This window comes from Doryrhamphus excisus, chromosome 19 (assembly GCF_030265055.1).
Source record: "Doryrhamphus excisus isolate RoL2022-K1 chromosome 19, RoL_Dexc_1.0, whole genome shotgun sequence".
Classification (NCBI taxonomy): Eukaryota; Metazoa; Chordata; class Actinopteri; order Syngnathiformes; family Syngnathidae; genus Doryrhamphus; species Doryrhamphus excisus.
Genome location: NC_080484.1, coordinates 14068850 through 14088807, shown reverse-complemented (window position 1 = coordinate 14088807; position 19958 = coordinate 14068850). Strand labels below are relative to the sequence as shown.

Sequence of the window (19958 nt, the reverse complement as noted above, 5' to 3'; positions counted from 1 at the left end):
TTGGAGATGTTCATACATACAGATTATGTCCTGTCAGTCATCTTTCTGTTCCTAAAACAGGAGCGCATCTACAAATTCACTCCAACGATGATCAATCCCAATCCGATTCTTAATGTAACAGCCCTTGTTGTTTGTCTATTTATTGACAATCACAGCCCACAAAATGTGTACAATATTCCATTTCGTTAGATACATACATAGATGGCTTTTTGCATTACAGTTTGTCAAATGATTCCTCAACAGGTTTGACTTCTCCCGGCACATCGAAAGAAAAGCAAAAGATCATTGGTAAAAGAAAGTTGTTCCACATTCATGAACAATCCAGTGTATTTTAACAACAGGTGGACTTTAAAAGCAAATACAGTATTTATAGGAATTTCTGGAATGTCACCTTAAACTCATGTAGCTTTTACCTGCAAGAATAAGTGTGTGTGTGTGTGAGGGCTCAATCAGCCATGATGCAAACATTCAGCAGGTTAATTGATGTACCTGATTAAGTAAGAGCAGTCTGCACGCTAACTAAGCAGCATTAAGTGTTTCACAGTGACCCTGGTCCTTCATTCATTCATTCATTCGTTCGTTCATTCATTCATTCACACACGCACCAGTTAGTGACCTGCATTCCCAGTGTAGTCATCCCAACCAAGCTCAGACTCAGTCCGACTCGGATTCAGGCTCCAGCTCCATCTCCACGTCTATCCAGGACCGTCTCTTGGCGCTGGGGAAGTCCTTACCCAGTGAGGCCCGGGTTCTTGGCCGTGACCCGCTGCCATCTCCAGAGGAGTCTGGGGTCACGGGGGTGAAGTCGTCCTCCTCGTGTCCCGCCGCCAGCAGCTTCTTCCGAGGTCTCCCCCTGGGACGTTTACCCTCGGGGATCCTGGTGTACTTCGGGGGTCGGCCTCTGGGCCGTCGTGCGACGGGCGGGTCGGGATCTGTCTCCAGTGGAGGACGCTTCTCAGCGCGCATTTTCATGCCGGGTTCCCCGCCGTCCGATGCGACGCCGCCAGGTGAGACGTTCAGCGAGGACTGGCCCTGAGGCCTTGCAGAGTCCGCTGGGGAGACCTGGTCCTGGTTCTTGTCAGGGGTCACGCTGGATGTCCGGATGCTGAAGACGGAGTCCATCTCTCCTTCCTGGGTGGGGTTCCTGAACATGAGCGTGTACACGCCTTGGGCAGCTGCCAACACAAAAAAAAATAACATTGACTCAGGTGCTTCTACTGGGGGGCGGGTCTTACCTTATTTCTAGACATTTTTCATAATTTACATCAATTAAGCATTTCTTATGAAACAAAGCAAAAAGCTTACTTTAGCCCGTCCACACACAAACACTGAGGCAATTATGCAAATGACACAACGAGCACTGACAACACAGAATATCAACTATTATTTGTTCCAATGAGGTATGGCATCTATTCCAGCAGAGGACATTAAAAAAAACAACAAATAGTATAAATATGATCATATTTGCTAGGGTCACACAATAATTATGGCACTGAATTATCATCATACTAACAACCAGTCATTTAAAAAAGCCTTTCAATGAGGCAAGATTACCCATACTGTGTGGGTGAGAAAATCAAGCGCTCCTTGTACCTCCAGCCTAACCCTAACTTCACCTGAGCTCATATGGAACATTAGCTTCAAGATCCGCACACGCTCCGCCATGAGGAGACTAAAACTCCACGGAGCACAAAACAATACCTCACCAAGCGCTGCAAAAGTTCCAGACCTCCATAGCATCACAACAGCTGCTCGGAGCGTGTACCCGAATACAGTGCACCTTGCTGGGCCACAACAGGTGGCTCCTACCCCTTTATACTCTGCTTCTCCTGGTAGTAGTCATGTCATGATGTTTCATCCACAGCTACTACCTCCAGCTGTGCTACACTACACTCCCATCATAACAAAGTAGATCTAAAACTATGATATGTGGTATCGGTATGGTGCATGTGTAATATGTCCATATTTATATGAAGCGGTGGTAGGCACCACAAGGAGGAAACTTACGTGGTTTCAAACACGAGGGAAGGATGAGTCTGCCGGTTTTGGAGCGAATCAGAGGCAGGGATAAAGGCTGCGTGGGTGGAGTCACGTTCACGTTAGAAGGAGGAGGATCCGATGGCGCCTGGGGAGGAGAGGGTGGCTTCGGGGGGTCAGAGGGAAGTGGTGGCTGGGCATCACTTTGGCCTGGTGGGGATGGAAGGGTTGCTAGAGGCGGAACTAAAGGGGGGTGAGGCTGGCACACTGGTATGCTTAAGGGTGGGGTTGGGGGCATCGGTGGGACTGGGGGCGGGGGCTGCTCGGGCCGGGTGGTTGGTGATGGTGGAATGGTCAGTGTGGTCTCCAGTTTGGGCTGGGAGGTTGCTGCTGGTGGTAGGACTGGGGCCGGCGGTGTGGGCGGTAGCTCCGTTTTGGGTACCGGTTTGAGGAGATGAGCTTTGGACTGTGGCTCCGATGGCTTGGAGCTGCCTTTGTCCCTCAACCTCTTGAAGAGGATTTTCAGGTTGCGTTGGATCAGTTCCTCAGACTTCCCTTAACAAAAAAAAAGAGAAAACAAAACATTTCAGGTTGATGTGGAGGTTAGTTTGCACTCTGGGGGGACACCTGAGAGTCAGCCACAGATGCCAAAGTGGAATAAAAGCAGCAGAAACGCACCAGACAAGGAAGACAGCTTCTTCAAGTGGAGAGCCTGGACCCGAGCCAGCTCCTTCTTGGTCTCCAGCAGGCAGCTGGACATGGTGGTCAGCATGTGGATCTCATTTGTAGCCTGCAGCCACAGGACGGCATATTCACAGATTTACTATCACAAACATTTCTTTTAATTACAGTCATCCCTCCTTTACTGCGGCAGATAAGTCGTTCCAGGGCTGCCCGTGACAAGCACATTTCCACAAAATAGAATTCCTTAGTCATAAATGCAATAATTGCATAGTTAAAAAAATTTAAAAAACAGGTTACAATAATTTAATACGGTTTGTAACATTATTAGAAACCTCTAGGTGTGAAATAACACCCCTATAGTCACCTTTACACTCCTAAAATTTGAAAAGTAGACACACAGGGCATCAAAAAAACTGTTTAATACCTTCTGAATGGGCTTTTATATTGTGATTAGAGCCCTCTAGACATGAAATAACACCCCTATAGTCACCTTTACACTCCTAAAATTTGAAAAGTAGACACATAGGGCATCAAAAAACAGTTTACTACCTTCTAAATGTGCTTTTTTATTGTGATTAGAGCCCTGTAGACATGAAATAACACCCCTATAGTCACCTTTACTCTCCTAAGATTTGAAAAGTAGACACACAGGGCATCAAAAAAAACTGTTTACTACCTTCTGAATGTGCTTTTATATTGTGATTAGAGCCCTCTAGACATGAAATAACACCCCTATAGTCACCTTTACACTCCTAAAATTTGAAAAGTAGACACATAGGGCATCAAAAAACTGTTTACTACCTTCTAAATGTGCTTTTTTATTGTGATTAGAGCCCTGTAGACATGAAATAACACCCCTATAGTCACCTTTACTCTCCTAAGATTTGAAAAGTAGACACACAGGGCATCAAAAAAAACTGTTTACTACCTTCTGAATGTGCTTTTATATTGTGATTAGAGCCCTCTAGACATGAAATAACACCCCTATAGTCACCTTTACTCTCCTAAGATTTGAAAAGTAGACACACAGGGCATCAAAAAAACCTGTTTACTACCTTCTAAATGTGCTTTTATATTGTGATTAGAGCCCTCTAGACATGAAATAACACCCCTATAGTCACCTTTACACTCCTAAAATTTAAAAAAGTAGACACATAGGGAATCAAAAAAACTGTTTACTACCTTCTAAATGTGCTTTTATATTGTGATTAGAGCCCTCTAGACATGAAATAACACCCCTATAGTCATCTTTACTCCTAAAATTTGAAAAGTAGACACACAGGGCATCAAAAAAACTGTTTACTACCTTCTGAATGTGCTTTTATATTGTGATTAGAGCCCTCTAGACATGAAATACCACCCCTATAGTCACCTTTACACTCCTATTATCCAATATAGTAGATACAAAAAGAGAAAATCAGACACACGGGGCATAAAAACCTAGGCTTTTCAACATTATTAGAGACCTCTAGATAAAAACCAACACCCCTATAGTTACCCTTACACTACTTTTACCCAATATAGTAGACATATAGGTAAGGCTTATAGCTGTGGTGTGAAACTGACCATGGTGAGAAGGTGCAGTCTGGAGGCCGCCTGCTTTTCCAGGACGTCCTGGAGCCTGTCGAAAAGGGCTCGCTGCTCCAAGCGGCGCTGCCTCTCCAACACCGTGTGCTGCTTTCGCTTCTTGGTCAGGAGGCAGCCGGTGTTGTCCTCGTCGTCTTTGCGTTCCTGAGTGAGTAAAGCAGCATCGACATCCAAAAAAAGTAAGGAAAGACGCCGCATGTTGAATAGACAGGAAAATGCTCTTCGCTGTTTAAAATGCCACACCTGCTTGTTGAACCACGCATCACCGGCAGCGGAGTGAAGACTGGAAGAGAAACGAGATGTCAAACTCAAGACGGGCAAAAAGGTGAACTCAAATCCTCTGCTTCAGGAAGACATACGGAAGGAACGGGCTGCCGTCTGACTCCTTGGCCATTTCCTTCAACCTGGCGATGGCCTTCTGCTGTTTGGCCTCCTCCACCGTCTCAATGTCCACGGAGATGTTCTCCTGGGGGAAAGAACGCAGAGTAGTTGTTTTCACAGCACTATGACAACATATAAACATTAGGGAACTCTTCTCCTCCTGAAGCGCTGCACATGAAAAGGTGAAGGTGTGATCAACACATGCACCTATAGACAAACAACCGTACTCACATTCACACCTATGGACGGTCGCTAGTTAAGCTAACATGCATGAATGTAGAACATGCTCGCTCCACACAGAGATGCCCAAGCAGAGAATCCAACCCAGGTCTTCCCATCTCCTGACTGTGTAGCCTACATGCCAACCACTGCTACACCGTGCAGCCCCTGATAGCATGTCTTCCACAGCATCGCCGCAGCCCATAGTTGTACACGCTACTGGTTCATGTGTATGTTATGAAGCACAAAGTCTCACTCACGTCGCTTAAGTCAGAAGAGTCCGAGACGGAGCCTTCATCTTCGGAGGAAGAAGAAATCAGTACGACCTCCTCCATCTTTGAAGGCGTTCCTTTAATGGCCTCCGTCACCTCCCCTGGCTCCACTGCCCCATTTTGGTTTTTGGTTGCCCCCACGGTTTTGTCTGCCCCCACTGTTTGGGACCCCGTCGCCGCAGCGTCCGGCTTTGGCAGCTGAATGAGGGTGAAGCCCCCCGGCAAGGAGATGCCCTGCTGCTTCTGGTCTCTCTGTCCCGGTTTGGACGGAGGGCAGATCCTGAAGGAGTAGGTCCCACTCTGGCTCAGGAAGCTGGGGGTTTTCATAGAGGGCGACACGGTGAGAGAGACGGGGGAGCATGCGGGCCTTAGGACGCCGAGGGGGCCTGGCGCCGATGAGGTCGGAGCTTGTTGTGGCAACGTCTCTGCCTCCTTGTTTACACTGTGTGATTGGAACAAACGGACTGAGGAGAAGGAAGCAGATACATCAGGCTGCTGAAAGAGTGCTCCACAAAATGAAGACAAGGCGCACACGTACTCTGTGGGGGCGCCTTCATGTCGCTGCCGTTCTTGGGAGAGCCCACCGGGGGGAGCAGTCTCCCGGTGACCTTTAAGCACTGTTTAGCAGCCGGGTCCTGTTTGGGACCGGCGTCTGTTTTCAAAGGGAGGTCCACGCTGGGCTGCAGCCTTCCCGTGACGTACGCCGCTAGCCGGTTGGCCGGGTGCAGCGAGCCCACGCTGCCCAGCAACAGCCGCGCCTGTTTGTAGGACTTCCCGTTGACCTGTAAAGAAACACGTAGGACAAATGGGACTCTTTTACTCAACTGCAGAGAGCAGCAGGCATGTACTGTTCTTTGTAAATCAATTTTGCACACCAACCACTATGAGTCCAGGCTCTTGGACGCTGGCAGGTTTCATCCTGGCGACCATCACGCCGGCAGGCATCATACCGGTCAGGAAGGGCGTGACTCCGAACAGCCTGGAGTCCTCCACATCCACCAGGTCCTGCTCTTCCTCACAGCTGTCAGCGCTTTCAGCCTCCTCCTCCTCCTCCTCCTCATTCTTGCCTGCGGACAATCTTGCCCCAAGACCGATGTGTAGCTGCAGTGGGGACCGCACAGCGACATACATTCATTGATTCACTGATACATTCACTGATGCGTAGGTCAGCATGATCTACATCCAAATCATTCATTTGATAGAATAGTTCAGTCTCTCAAAGTCAATGTTTACATGTGAGCTCAGGGGAAGTTACGACATCACAATAAAGAAGCGCTTAATTTGTTCACCCAGACAATACGGGTGCATTGGTTTCAATTATTAGGGTTATTTTTAATGTTATCAGATGAGGTCATAAGTCCATGTCGGCCTGATAATTATCAGTCCAATAACTACTTTTTCATTTAATTTTTTTTTTTAACTTTATAAAAACTTTATTTAAACAAGCAGACATGTAAAGGACTTAAAGGGACCCATAAATGTGGTTAGAATAGTGTATTCTTGTGTTCAACCATGCCAAAGTCTCCCATCATGAGCACTGAAAGAGGTTTGGGGTGGTTCAGAACGCTCGCTTTCGCAGTCCCCCCGCCCCCAAACACTGTGACATCACAGTGAGCTGGACTTCCTCACAGCGGAGTGAGTGTCAGTGACCTAAGGCGGGACGTGGGTGGACTAAATGAAGAGAGCATTTTGAAAAGCTAAAGAAATCCAGCTGAATAGGTGCAGATTCTGTAAGCTCTAGAAAGCTTTCTGTGCACGTTTGGGTGTGTAGCTTCTCTATAGGAGTCCACAATTCAATCCAAAAGGGCCGAAAAGAGCATAATAGGTCCCCTTTAAGAGCATTTTATTTGTCAGGTAGCTTCCATTTTAAAATGTGCCTAGCATGTTATGCTACTTTCAAAACATGCAGCAAAATCCGCCCTTGTTAGCACCTCAATGTGAGGTCATTACACGTGCACAAACTCACCTTGTAGGTGAGGACGTCTCCGCTGGGCTTCTTTATGAAGATCTTCATGATGGGGTGGATGTGGTAGGGTCCCACGGCGAACGACTCGAACAGCTTGTTCTGACTCATGCGCTGGCACAGGGCCTCCAGGACCATCTGGGTGTCTTTTTCCCAGCAGCATGCCGACTGGATCTCGATGTGTTTTTTGATCGGCCCTTGTTTGCAGGCTGTTGTTTAATGCGGGGGAAACACAAATGCAGGAGTCACACTCTGGAGGCCAAGATGCTTCATCATAAACACTCACGGCAGTCCTGTCCTACCACTTGGAGGGGCGACGCCCTCGGGCTTGATGGTGGGCTGAGTCGGCGGCTCGCTATCGAACGGCCGTATGCGGGCGCACGTCAAGAAGCTCTCCAAGTATTTATACACCGGATCCTTGTCCTCTTCCTTCATCTGCAATCATGTTTAGAATCAATATTTATATTTCAATATCACCACTTTCTACTAGCAGTAGATGTCTTATGCAGTGATCAGTTGATATGAAATAAAAGCAATGAGGTGAATGAAAAAGGATTCTTTTTTTGGTACCTGCAGAGGAGCAGTGCAGACGCTGGGGGTATTCGGAAGGGACTCGCTGAAGCTTTTTGGAGAAAACAGTGGCTCTAGATCCCTGTCGAAAATGTTGTGATTCCACAGTTTACTGGTCTTTGCTGGTGGAAAACAGAAAAAGCAAAATATGTGTGAAGGTTGTGAGCAAGCAATCAAAACAATAAGCGGCCCTACAGGCTACATCAGGGCTGGGCAAACTTTTTGACTCGCAGGCCGCATTAATTTAACAAAATTGACGGGGGGGGTCAGACTATATATTTTAAACATATAATTCTAACAGTCCACCTGGAATTATTGTATCTGTAAAAGTGTCATGCAACCTGCTATGTATATGTGCTTGTGTCCTATTTTTCAGGAGTACTTTGTAAACAGCAGATCACATCAAATAAACAAATTGATTAAAAAAAAAAAACTATCTAAACCATCAAAAGGTTGGCTAAAGCCATGATGTCAGGTTGTATGTTAAGTTTGGAAAGAACGTGCGGGCCATATTTAAACACTTGGCGGGCCGGATGTGGCCCCCGGGCCGTAGTTTGCCCACCCCTGGGCTACATTAATACACTACAGCACTGATTAGTATTTCCTGCCATAGCACCAGAGTCACATCGAGGAACTTTGGATGTGTGTGTGTGTGCAACAGGTTCTTCAAAACAGCAGAGAGCGTTTTGTTGTCATGCCTGTGTGGCTGCCATCCACTAGAGGGCACACTGTCCTGGGGTCAGTGTGGCATGCTGTGACCTCATCAGTGCTATTTCGCAACGACTTCAAACGGCACCTGACTAATCACGACGTGCAATCATCTCACCCCGAGTCGCTTCAACCGTTTTTTGCTGGGAGCAGACGCAGTCCAACATGCATTGGGGCTGCCGGCAGTGGCGAGGGCTAGCTTTGGGGTATTGGATGCTGGGGCACACGCAGCCCAGCCTGCAGAACTCCTGGCCACATTCCGGCACCGTGGAATTGTGGTCCGGGTGTGGGGGAGATCCCTGTTGAGACTGGCGGTGCAGTGCCTGAGCAAAAAACAGGGAGGAGGGGCAGGTGAGGTCTCAAGGTCACTTCTGGCGGGTTTCTTGACATGATGGATGCTGACGTGTACAATGGCCACCCCAATACAAGAGCAGTATGAAAGATTCCACCTCCACAAAAGATAATATCAAACAATACACACGTTTCTTGCCTACCTTTTTGGTCAACATGACAGACAGAGCAGCCGCCATCCTCTTGGACGTCACCTGTGTTCTCTCCCATCCCCGGCTGACGGCATCTGCCTCCATGTCCATCAGCTTGGACTGAACCTCTGGGTCATACGAGGGTCTTCTCGGGCTGGAGATGGGCAACATCTGCTTGGATGAACTGAGAATAGAAGAGGTATCAGGTCACCATTCTTATCTCTCATGCTTCATTTCTTATTTCTACTGCTCAGTAGAGAAAAGTCCACACACGGACACAGTGTAAGAGTTGGTATCCCACAGGAACCAGTGTACAGTCCTCCCTCCTTTATGGTGGGTAATTGGTACCCGACCTGACCGTGATGAGTCCAATTCTGCCAAGTAGGATTCAACAGGAATGTTTTCATAGTCAGAACATGTACTGCTTTTAACATGGTTAGAGCCCTCTGGACATGAAATAACACCCCTATAGTTACTCTTACTTAGAGCCCTCTGGACATGAAATAACACCCCTATAGTTACTCTTACTTAGAGCCCTCTGGACATGAAATAACACCCCTATAGTTACTCTTACACTACTATTATTCTATGTTTACATCACACAGCGCAGGTTACCGGATCACGACAGGGACAAAACAGATGGCCAGTGCTAGCATAGCAAGCTAACTAGTTAGCCTGTCCAATGTACTTGTTCTATACTTAATTTAGCCTGGACAGTAACAACACGGGTGGAAAAAACGATGAAGTAGTCACCTTTGTGGATCGGAACCAGTGCTCCCAGTCCTGCAGCCATCTTCCGCTACAGGTCTGGCTAGTCCTGGAGCTGGCGACAACAAGGCGGCGTAGAGGAGGGGCTTGAACGACTGCAGGCAGGGCCTGCTGACGCCCAGGGTGGCCTTGCGTTGCTTGAGCACGCTGTCCAGCGTTTTCACGTAGCTGGAGCTTTTCTCCGGCAGCTGATACGCCACCGACGCTGCCTCGGGGCTGGTGGAGAAGGCGGCGGCGCGCTCGCTGATCTGCTGCTCTTCGCTCTCCAGGTACTCATCCAGCATGTTGCTGCAGAAGGCTGAACGGTTCTTCTGGGAGGCTGAGTACATGAAAAAAGGTCTATTGAGGTCAGATTTACTCACCATTTATTGCAAGGCTTCAAAAAAAGGGCAGCCTCACCATGCTTGTTGTGAATTAACTTGCTTTTCCAACCTTTTATTTTGGTAATGTCACTAGTCTTTCCTGTTCGGGAGATGAAGGGCAATCCGTCGCCTGCACGGGAAGCACAACACATGCATGCACTTTCACACTGTTCAATGCCCAGTGATGGCGTTTACTCCTTGATTGTGTGTCGAGCATGACTTACTGTCACTGCACGTGGAGGTGCCGCCATTGTCTCCTCCTGGCACCTCCGATGGGGGCAGCGGCAGACGAACCCCCAGGTAACGCAAGTCGATGGGCTTGGTGACATCGAGGGAGCTTAACTTCAAACCCACTGAACAGAAGACAGGAAGTAGTTCAGATGTGATTAGATTGAAGGACTGTATCGTCAAGGTGCGTCCACTCACCCTCCTGGAGAACGGGGTGGATGACCTGTCTGTGTTTCATAACTCGGAGGTCCTTCAACAAGATGGCCTCCAGGCGCCAAATCCTCTCCTCAAGCGTCTCTGGGGCCAGCGCCTCTGAAACATCCCAAAAAATGCATCAAGAAAATGCAACGTTTGGTCCTCACGAGCTTCTTACCAGTCTTGATGGACTGCGTGGGAGCTGCTGAGGAATCCGGCGCCAGCGTTGTTGAGGCAGGATTGGCGGGAAACGCTCGGACGTGACTCTCCAGAGCTTCCTGTGACGTGGAAAAGACGGAAATATATCAGTCTTTTCATGTTTTGAAATCAAATGCTTGAATTAATGAGAAAAAAGTGTCAATAAAGATTGCAAGATTTTGAAGCGAAAGAAAGAAAACATGGCGGCTAGTTTGTGAGCAAGAAAAGAACGGAGAAGTTGGCTTACCCTGGTGTGGAACGACACAAACGTGATGCCCTCCACTTCGTCCAGCTCTGGTTGCGTAGCCACGCCCGATGACCGCCTGTGGTCCTCTGCGGGGGAGGGGCCCGTTTTCCATCCCGGGCGGATTCTCGCCCAGTGCCCGCCTCTCCTGCCGGGCTCTTTCAGGGACTCCCAGGCGGAGGGTAACAATGATGATGATGATGATGATGACATCAGTGTCTTTGGGTTGACTTCCATGTGCGGCTGCTTGCAGGGGGGTGCATCATCATCATCCTCACCATCAACACCCACATCCTCTTCTTTGACTTTCACAAGTGGACACTTTGGTGTGAGCACCAGGTCCCCTGGGGCTTGACCGCCCGTCACGCACCCGCTGACATGCTCATCCTTTGGGGTGGTGTTGAGGGGGCTGGGCTCGACCGGGAGGGGCACGAACCTGGCGCTCGGAGGGCTGTGAGACGGTTCCAAAGGATCAAAGAAGACACGTTTACACTACAGGCTGGATTCCCCCTTCTGTCACCATATAGTCAAGAACTGATGTGTGTGCTCGTTATGGAGACGAGGCAACAGCAGAGGTCAGCAAATTAATGGCCTCGTTGTAGGATTGATTACTTGTGTGAAAGGCCACTGCTTCCTATATCTTCCTTTATCTATTTGTGGCGCTATCTGTTGGCCCTGGCTCGTGAACACATTATAACGGGACCATCTGTGGTTCCAGCTAGATGGCATTGGTGCTTCTTAACACGCCTCACATGTACCCGCTCTGCTACAGAACAACAACATGTAGCAGGAGGGATCGCTTTTGCCAATTTAGCAACATCAAGATTGTAACTGGTAACATGGTTAGCGCACAGACCTCACAGCTAGGAGACCAGGGTTCAATTCCACCCTCGGCCATTTCTGTGTGGAGTTTGCATGTTCTCCCCGTGCATGCATGGGTTTTCTCCGGGTACTCCGGTTTCCTCCCACATTCCAAAAAACATGCTAGGTTAATTGGCGACTCCAAATTGTCCATAGGTATGAATGTGAGTGTGAATGGTTGTTTGTCTATATGTGCCCTGGGATTGGCTGGCGACCAGTCCAGGGTGTACCCCGCCTCTCGCCTGAAGACAGCTGGGATAGGCTCCAGCACCCCCCGCGAGGAAAAGCGGTACAAAAATAATGAATGGTAACATGTCCTTTTTCCATTTTTTTGGACATTCAGCTAATGCGTCAAATTAGCAAAGTACTGTATTATTACGCTATTATTGATTATTTATTTTTGTATCATTAGAAACCACTTGCGTGTTGATGTGTCACATAAAAATGGATGGTGGATGATGGGCAAAAAAAACACTTTTCCTTTAAAGACCACCAGGCCTGCAATAAGGTTTATTACTTAATTTCGATACACACTAAAATGAACATCTCTGTAGGTATGAATGCCGGATAAATGATTAAATATGTTTGAGATTCGAGCATTAAGCCTCGGACCTGCACCTTCATCAAGACTGGCACCACAGACATGGTTCTTGCATCAGTCTGCTCCTTTGTGGAGGTTATTACCGGCTATTATGACAATAAAAACCTCTGTGGCACAAAGAAGAACACATTTGGGAAAGTAACAACATACCTTTGCTCCACAGGTTCTTCTTTGGCTTCTATTGGTTCCTCAGGCTGTGAGAGCTGATGTTCACTGTTCAGCAGCAGCATCCTCGTTTCACTCGATGGAGGGTCGAGTCTGTCCTCCCTGAAGCCCTTGGCAAAAGGATTGTGGTTAATTTTCAGCTGGGTGATGAGAAAGTTCTGGTAAGTGGTGACGGCCTTGAATTCTGTCTGTGGGAAGGAGAAGGTCATGGTCTCTGAACCGATGACCAGAGGCTGATGCAGTGTGGGTTCGACCTCGTTGAGAAGGGGGACGATGTGGAGCCTGGGAATGTAGCGGCGCATGGACGTGAGGATGAGGTGACCCTCCGGGTCCCTGGGGTTGTTGGTCAGTTTGACCTTGTAGAAGGACACCAGCCCCCCCATCAAGTCGGAGCCGAGACACGGCGTGTAGTGATGGCAGAAGGCCCGCACCGGACCCTCTGTCTGCGGCTCCGCCAACCCAACGACCTCCCACTTTGAGGAGTTCCAGCGGTACCTGTACGCATCTGCTGGAACAATGGAGAGCACCAGGCTGTAGCGCTGCTTGGGATCCAGACCCGTCATGCGGTAGCGACAGTAAGGGAACATGCGGCGGCCGTGTTTGGTGAGGATCATCTCGGTTCCGCATCTGTAAAACTGCTTCCACACGCGGTCGTTCTCCAGAGTCACGCTGACACCTCGGAAGGTCAGGACGGCGGGATGGTCAGCCGGCTGGAGAGAAGAACCAAAACTGGAATCCGGCGTAGATTCCGTTACGTGGACCAAGCTAGTGACGGCGTACGCCACAGAGTCTGAAGCCGAGATAGCTGGGCCCGTCTCCGCCGTGCCGTCCGAGGCGGTGGGCTTGGCCGGGCTGGCCTCGGCGGGGGAATGGAGCGCCATGACGCCGTCGCTGTGTGCCACGGAGACGGCCTTGCTCTCCAGCGACGCCTCGCTGCCGAAGGCTGGCGTCGCGGCGGTGGGAAAAGTGGGCGTAGAAGAAGGGATGATGGGGAGGGGACCCGAAGGGGGCGTGTTCGCCAGACTTCCCTCCTCCGCGTGCTGGTCCTCCGTGGTGCCGCCTGGTTCATCGTCGGTAGCAGGCATCCCCTTCCGCTCAGCGCAATCACTTCATCCTGTTTGGGAAAGAGTAGACACATTAACACACGACGGACGTCATGCCACACCAAATGCTAATATGCTAATATCCTAAGATTTTCTATATGTCAGGAGTGCTCTGCTGGTTTTAAAGCGCTAATGTAACAATGCTAGTCAAAGATCCTCTATCAAGATCCTCTATCCACCATTGCCACTCGTCGCCATTGTGATCATGCATTTTTCTCATGGACTTGTTAGTTCATTTATTATTACCTGACACTAGGGGACTAGTGGTCTAATGGTCCCCCAGTGGCTTAGGTTTTTGTTTTAGCCCTAAACATAACCACCACTTACACTATGTATTATGTCCATTTAAGGTATATAGTATTTCTAGCCCTGAACATAACCACCACTTACACTATGTACTATGTCCATTTAAAATATATAGTATATATAGCCCTAAACATAACCACCACCTACACTATGTAGTATGTCCATTTAATCTAAAATTAATCTAAATCTAATCTTTTATCTAAATAATTCAACCAATTGCTCCTCCATTACTTAGTCAAATGTTTTCTTTTTCTTGTGAATTTATTATTTCTCTTTATTCATTCATTCATTTTCTACCGCTTTTCCTCACGAGGGTCGCGGGAGCCTATCCCAGCTGTCTTCGGGCGAGAGAGGCGGGGTACACCCTGGACTGGTGGCCAGCCAATCACAGGGCACATATAGACAAACAACCATTCACACTCACATTCATACCTATGGACAATTTGGAGTCGCCAATTAACCTAGCATGTTTTTGGAATGTGGGAGGAAACCGGAGTACCCGGAGAAAACCCACGCATGCATGGGGAGAACATGCAAACTCCACACAGAGATGGCCGAGGGTGGAATTGAACCCTGGTCTCCTAGATGTGAGGTCTGCGCGCTAACCACTCGACCGCCGTGCCGCCCTCTTTAATCAAGAGAAATATGTTTTAAAATAAAATATGTTTTATCCGATTACTCGACAAACATTTCGGTAGAATACTCAATAGCTGCAGATCTAAACACAATAACAACCAAATTTTATGGAAATGGAGATTTGTGGATCCAAAAAGGGCTGGGCAACACTGCTCTACACGACCGGAGCACATTGTTGTTTAAGAGGTCTTACTAAAAAAAAACGCGAGTCAAAAATGCTCAATGAAAACAGGAATGCTCTGCTGTTTTTAAAGCGCCCATGCAACAATGCTAATCAAAGATCCTCTATATCAGGGGTATTCAACCACCGGGCGCAAGACTACCATACTGTATTTTAATTCATGCTTGCCATCATCAAACAGTGATGTTATCATCTCTATCTAAAGATGGATCAGAGAGCCCCGGTCCGAAGGTCAAAGATGCTCTATGCAATGCTAAACTGCGGTGTGATGTCATTCAAGGGGCCAGATTTGGCCCGTGGGTCGCCATTTGCACACCCCTGAAAACATCACACTTTGATGGCATCAGTGTTTTGGTTTGACTGACATGGCATCGTTTCAGGGGTGTTCCTAATATTGTGACTGGCTAGTATCGCTACATAAGGTGGCCAAAAAAATAGGAACAGCTGTCAGTATGAAGCAATGCGGGATACCCCACTGCAAACAATACAACATTTTTGTTCAAGTCCTCCCTCTCTGACTGTCAATCATGATTGATTGACGTGCAGACGTGCTCTTTTAATTTTCATTTTATTTGTCTGTAAGCATCCTAAAACTGATTATCTTGATATATCATCGTCGTAACATTACGTCACGGCCATCAAAACAGTATTCACCAACAATGACATCACAATAGGGATTTTTTTTATATAGTAGCTTTTTAACCATTATTGTAGTCCAGTCAAGTGCGAGAAAAGTGGACTTTGATACACCGCTAACAGTGTGAGCTGTTGGGTGCGACTGACCAATAGCAGCTCGGTGTCTTTACTCGTGGAGGACATGGCTGACATGGCCGGATAGTCCCGTGATAAACTCGAACGATAAACAATAACAATACAAGCAGGCCACAAGTGTATTTTATATCGTGTTTAAATGTTAACGTGTCAGTGAAGTGTGACTGAAATGGAATAGCCGTCGTTGAAAGGAGTGAGCACGAGCACGCCGCCATAGAGCTACACAGTCACACCAACATGATGCCGTTGACCAAAGGTGTTAATCGCTATCAAACGGCTCCCAGCCACCATGTTTACCCCCTCCATTTACTGCTTCTACTCCGAAAACATCGAGCTTTAAAAGAAGGAAGTACAAGAAGTTGTTGGGGAAAGAAATAAAGAAAAAAAAAGACAACGAGCGAGCGAAGCAGGCAGGCCGCCACTCACCAAGTTGGAAAAGTTGCAGTTTCCTCAAACGCCTCACGTCTCTGCTCCGGTGCAGCCAACGTGGGCCTGGCACAACTGTTGCACCGTCCGGCTTTATCCTTTTTATTTGTCTTTATCCGTCGATCGTAGAAGTAGCAAAGGGGAAAGGCCGAAGAGCCACGCCAAAGCGAGGACTGCTGCTGCTGCTCCGCATCGACCGACCCCGCTGTGCGTGCACGTCGTGAAGCCAAGAAAGCGCATGCACAGTATCAACCACTCCTCCCCCCTTCTTTACTTCCACCAATGGCGCTAGATCCGCCAGGAACGCGGGAGTTTTTTTTCGTCTTACTGTTGTAAATAATACTAATAAATAACCACTTGAAGTTCACTCCATTATTTAAAAAGAAAACCCATAAACTTCCTTGGCGTCTTCTTTTTCGTTGTCTACCTGCTCGCCAGCACACACACACAAACAACATTGGCGCTCGGGGCTGTGACGTCATACCCTCACCATGGCGCCACAGCTCCAGAGGGCCAATACGCATGCTCATTCCGGTTTGTCGAGTCCGTCAACGGCTTCAGTTTTCACATCAAAGTTCAAATAAAGAATGATAAATGGTCGCAGTAATGTGAAACATAAACTACAACATGAGCATTCGTGAGAGTTTTGTCTTTAAACCAGATAATCATGATTTGGCATTGGTCTCTGCAATGTGGTGACAAAATGGCGGCCTGGTGTAGCTGCATCAGTATTACTACAGTTTACATGCTAACTGACTTCCAAAACACATTATATTGAAACTATAGTGTGGTTCTAAACAGCCTTACAGTAAATATGATAGCCCATAGTTACCTCACTTTAATTAAATTTGGTGCTATTATTATTATTTTATTTTTAATGTGTACTAACAGAATGGAGCTAGCTTAACAATAGCTAACTATCTTAGTAGGATGGTGTCGCTAGCTCACACCAATGTTAGCAATGTTGTTCCTTACAACAGCTATACAGTACATTAATAGCTCTAAACATATAATATACAACAAGTAATATATAACAAAAATAATACACACAATGGAAAATGCATCATGTCTCATTGTATGCATCCTTTTGGTAGTGATCGATCCGATACGGAGTAAAACTGTCGATTCGATACTGATTCAATACAAATTAACAAATGTGTCGGGTAAAATTTTATATCCTAGCATAAAGAATACCTGACATTTCATCGGTTAATTACATAAATATTACATTATTTATTTTGAACAATCAAGTATATTGAGTGATTTACAATATGGCTAAGCTAATAACAACAGAAAAAAAACAGGACAGAGTCGTATGAGAAAATGGTATTTTAACCAATAAAAAAGAACTAGATAACAAAATAATGTTGAGTTATTCCGAGCTACAAATGTAGTCACAATGCACACATGGCTCAGGTGAGTATCGCTCATCCGTTCAACAGACAAACACGACTTCAAAGTACTGAAAGTATCCATATTTTTCATTTCCGAGCCTGATGATCTGGTGTCAATATTACAGTATCAATGTGCACATTTGGAGTAATTTAACAAAAAACTACACCAACCCTCAATTCTATAGACTTGGTCACATTGGTCAAATACGGTATTTAAATTATTAAACATAAAGAATGAGCTACAGCGAGAGAAAACAGCTTTTATTGACCTGCAACATCCCATTTAGCTGGATGGTCCTGTCTTTTATTGCAATTGTAATCAATTAAAGGCAAAATCATTTGATGATCCTGAAGAAAAAATATCAGTATCAGTCAGCATTTCTCTGTATCAGGAATACCGAGTCCCACATCCGTCTATTCCTGACATCTGGCGCCATTCTCCATTGCCCGGAAAGCAGCTTTCCAACTAACAAACAGTCGTACAAACATTCTTTCTTCTAAAGTTCTTGACGGAGAACAAGCTATTCCCAATCCCGTACACATATGGACTGATGGACGTGTAGGACGTGGATATAAAGAACTCCATTTCCGCCCAAAAGCGGACATCCGTGGGGTTGAAAACCATCTGGAAGATCAGATAGAGAGTCCAGTCTACCAGGAAGAGCGACATGGCCGCCAGGATAGCGACGGTGCTCCGGTGAAGCCGCCGACCGTGACGTTTTCTCACGGTCTGTGTGGAGCCGCTCACGCTGGCGATGGGCGTCACAGTCGTCGTCCGGCTGAGCAGCACTGCAACGATGAGGCTGCTGGTGAGCGTGACGATGATCAGAGGCAGCAGATTGCACAGCAGGAGGAAGACATATTTGTAGATGCGGTTGACAGTTGGACAGTGATAGTCGCTGCAGAGGAAGAAGTCCGAGGGGCATCCTGTGTGGTTCCTCATGAGGTTCCCCGCCTGGCCTTGTAAGTTTATGACAAAGATAGGGATACTCAGGACGGCGGAGATGCCGACGCAAAGCCCGCTCACCATGCTGGCCACCCGAATGTTGTCCAGGTAGATGCCAAGATGGACCCTCTTGTAGGTACCCCTCATCTTTTGGTAGCGATAGATGCTGATGAGGACGGTGAAGAGGATGCTGCTGATTTCCCCAAACACGGTCAGGAACTTCAGCGAGCGACAGGACCAAGCATCCGAGACGACATAGGAGATCTGAAGAAAGTCGTAGATGTTGATGATGAGAATCTCCTCCAGGTTGGCTGCGGCCAGTCCCAGAAGAAACAGCTCAAACGTTTTAAGTGGGGTGACCCTGGTATGAATGATGGAGAGGATGAGGACCACATTGCCGAGCAGCCCCATGCAGGAGAGGAGCACTCTTAATATCAGGAGGTGCATGATTGGATCAGTGACTCCTGACTTTGGCGTTCTCCGAGATATGACAGGAGTGGAGAGTGAGAGGGGGTGGGGGGGTGATTGCTCATTATAAAGACAGCAAAACAAACCTTCTGGAAACTTCTGAAGGCTGGGAGTCATTAAAGTTCTACCTCTGAGCTTTGCATAGCGTCATCTAGAGACCACGAATTGATTGAAGGCATGGACATGTTGACTTTTTTCCATCTTCAATGCTTACTTTTGGAATCACACTCTTCAGAAATGACTGGATTTCTATTCAAGGAACACATGTCTTCTCTGTTCTGTGCGTTCTAAAGATATAAAAACAGATAAAAAAAAGAGGCAGCTAATTACTGCATGTAGTGGACCATACCTAGAAAGCCTCTATCATGTCCATCATGTGAGCTGCATATGAAGCACATTGTTATTATTCTTCTTAGGAACATTGTTAAGCGCATTGTTAAGAAACACCTAGCCACAACTCAGCGGCTAGCTACTAGCGGCTAGCTTGAGCACACACTGGCTCCCAATGCCTCAGGAGTCCAAGGTAACGCTATACATATCAAATGGATCTGCCGCCAGATGAGTCCTAATGAAACATCATGACATGACCACTACCAGGAGAAGCATAGTATAGAGGGGGAGGAGGCACCTACTGTGGCCCAGCAAGGTGCACTGTATTCGGGTACACGCTCTGAGCAGCCCCTGTACTGTCATGGAGGGTCTCTGGCAAAGACTTCACACTTTTCAATTGCAGACGTGATGGTGTTTTCTTCACGTTTGGTACAACGTCCTTCCTGCTGAAGTGAATGTTCATTTCCAAGTGAGCTCAGGGTAGATACATGCAGGAGAAAAAAGGAGCGCTTGATTTGCTCCCCAGCACAGTACGAGTAATTGATTGTTTGTACCGTGTTTATTGTTATGGTCTGTATGGCTTATGCAGCACATTGGTTGTTTGAAATGTGCTCTAAAAATATGATGTAATGAAAAGAAAGGATTTTAGACTTGTAAGAAGGTTGAAAAACGCTGTTGTTTTTATTTGTATGGCAGCACAAGAGTGGTGAAATGAGATATGAAAGCTCGTCCTGTTCTAGGCTTAACGATGATTACAGTTTGACCCTGGAACAGACTATTTCTTAATCATCACGTGCACTCGGTCAGCGAGGAGAGGAAGCCGTAATGGGACACGGGAGTCTGGCTGTTGACAGAGGACCAGTTCATGTTCCAGCTTGTCTCCTCTCCTCTCAGTGCATGGTCTCGTTAGCCAGCCCTGCATCCTGATTCAG

The 19958-nt window shown here is 47.2% G+C and overlaps 2 protein-coding genes across 3 annotated transcripts; both read right to left on the bottom strand.

Moving 5' to 3' along the window:
- Positions 1-39: 39 nt before the first annotated feature.
- On the bottom strand, positions 40-16333 carry magl (MAX dimerization protein MGA-like). 2 transcript variants are annotated; one of them, XM_058056947.1, is made up of 22 exons: positions 15889-16331; positions 12451-13579; positions 10842-11289; positions 10575-10674; positions 10400-10513; positions 10198-10326; positions 10011-10103; positions 9597-9930; positions 8856-9027; positions 8480-8684; positions 7654-7775; positions 7386-7518; positions 7087-7292; positions 6000-6221; positions 5659-5902; positions 5109-5584; positions 4608-4714; positions 4492-4531; positions 4228-4392; positions 2656-2767; positions 2008-2532; positions 40-1175 (listed from the first exon to the last, which is right to left on the bottom strand). In XM_058056947.1, the coding sequence occupies exons 2-22, from the start codon at positions 13548-13550 to the stop codon at positions 655-657; spliced, it is 5568 nt and encodes a 1855-aa protein (XP_057912930.1). In that variant the 5' UTR covers positions 13551-13579; positions 15889-16331; the 3' UTR covers positions 40-654. The 2 variants fall into 2 exon arrangements, with proteins under 2 accessions (XP_057912930.1, XP_057912931.1); XM_058056948.1 differs by lacking the exon at positions 40-1175 and having other exon boundaries at positions 2384-2527; positions 15889-16333.
- Positions 15613-18927, bottom strand: LOC131107530 (uncharacterized). The gene is made up of 3 exons (XM_058057639.1): positions 18825-18927; positions 17770-18706; positions 15613-15681 (listed from the first exon to the last, which is right to left on the bottom strand). Exons 1-3 carry the CDS (start codon positions 18845-18847, stop codon positions 15613-15615), a joined length of 1029 nt encoding a protein of 342 aa, XP_057913622.1. The 5' UTR covers positions 18848-18927.
- Between the last annotated feature and the right edge of the window lie 1031 nt (positions 18928-19958).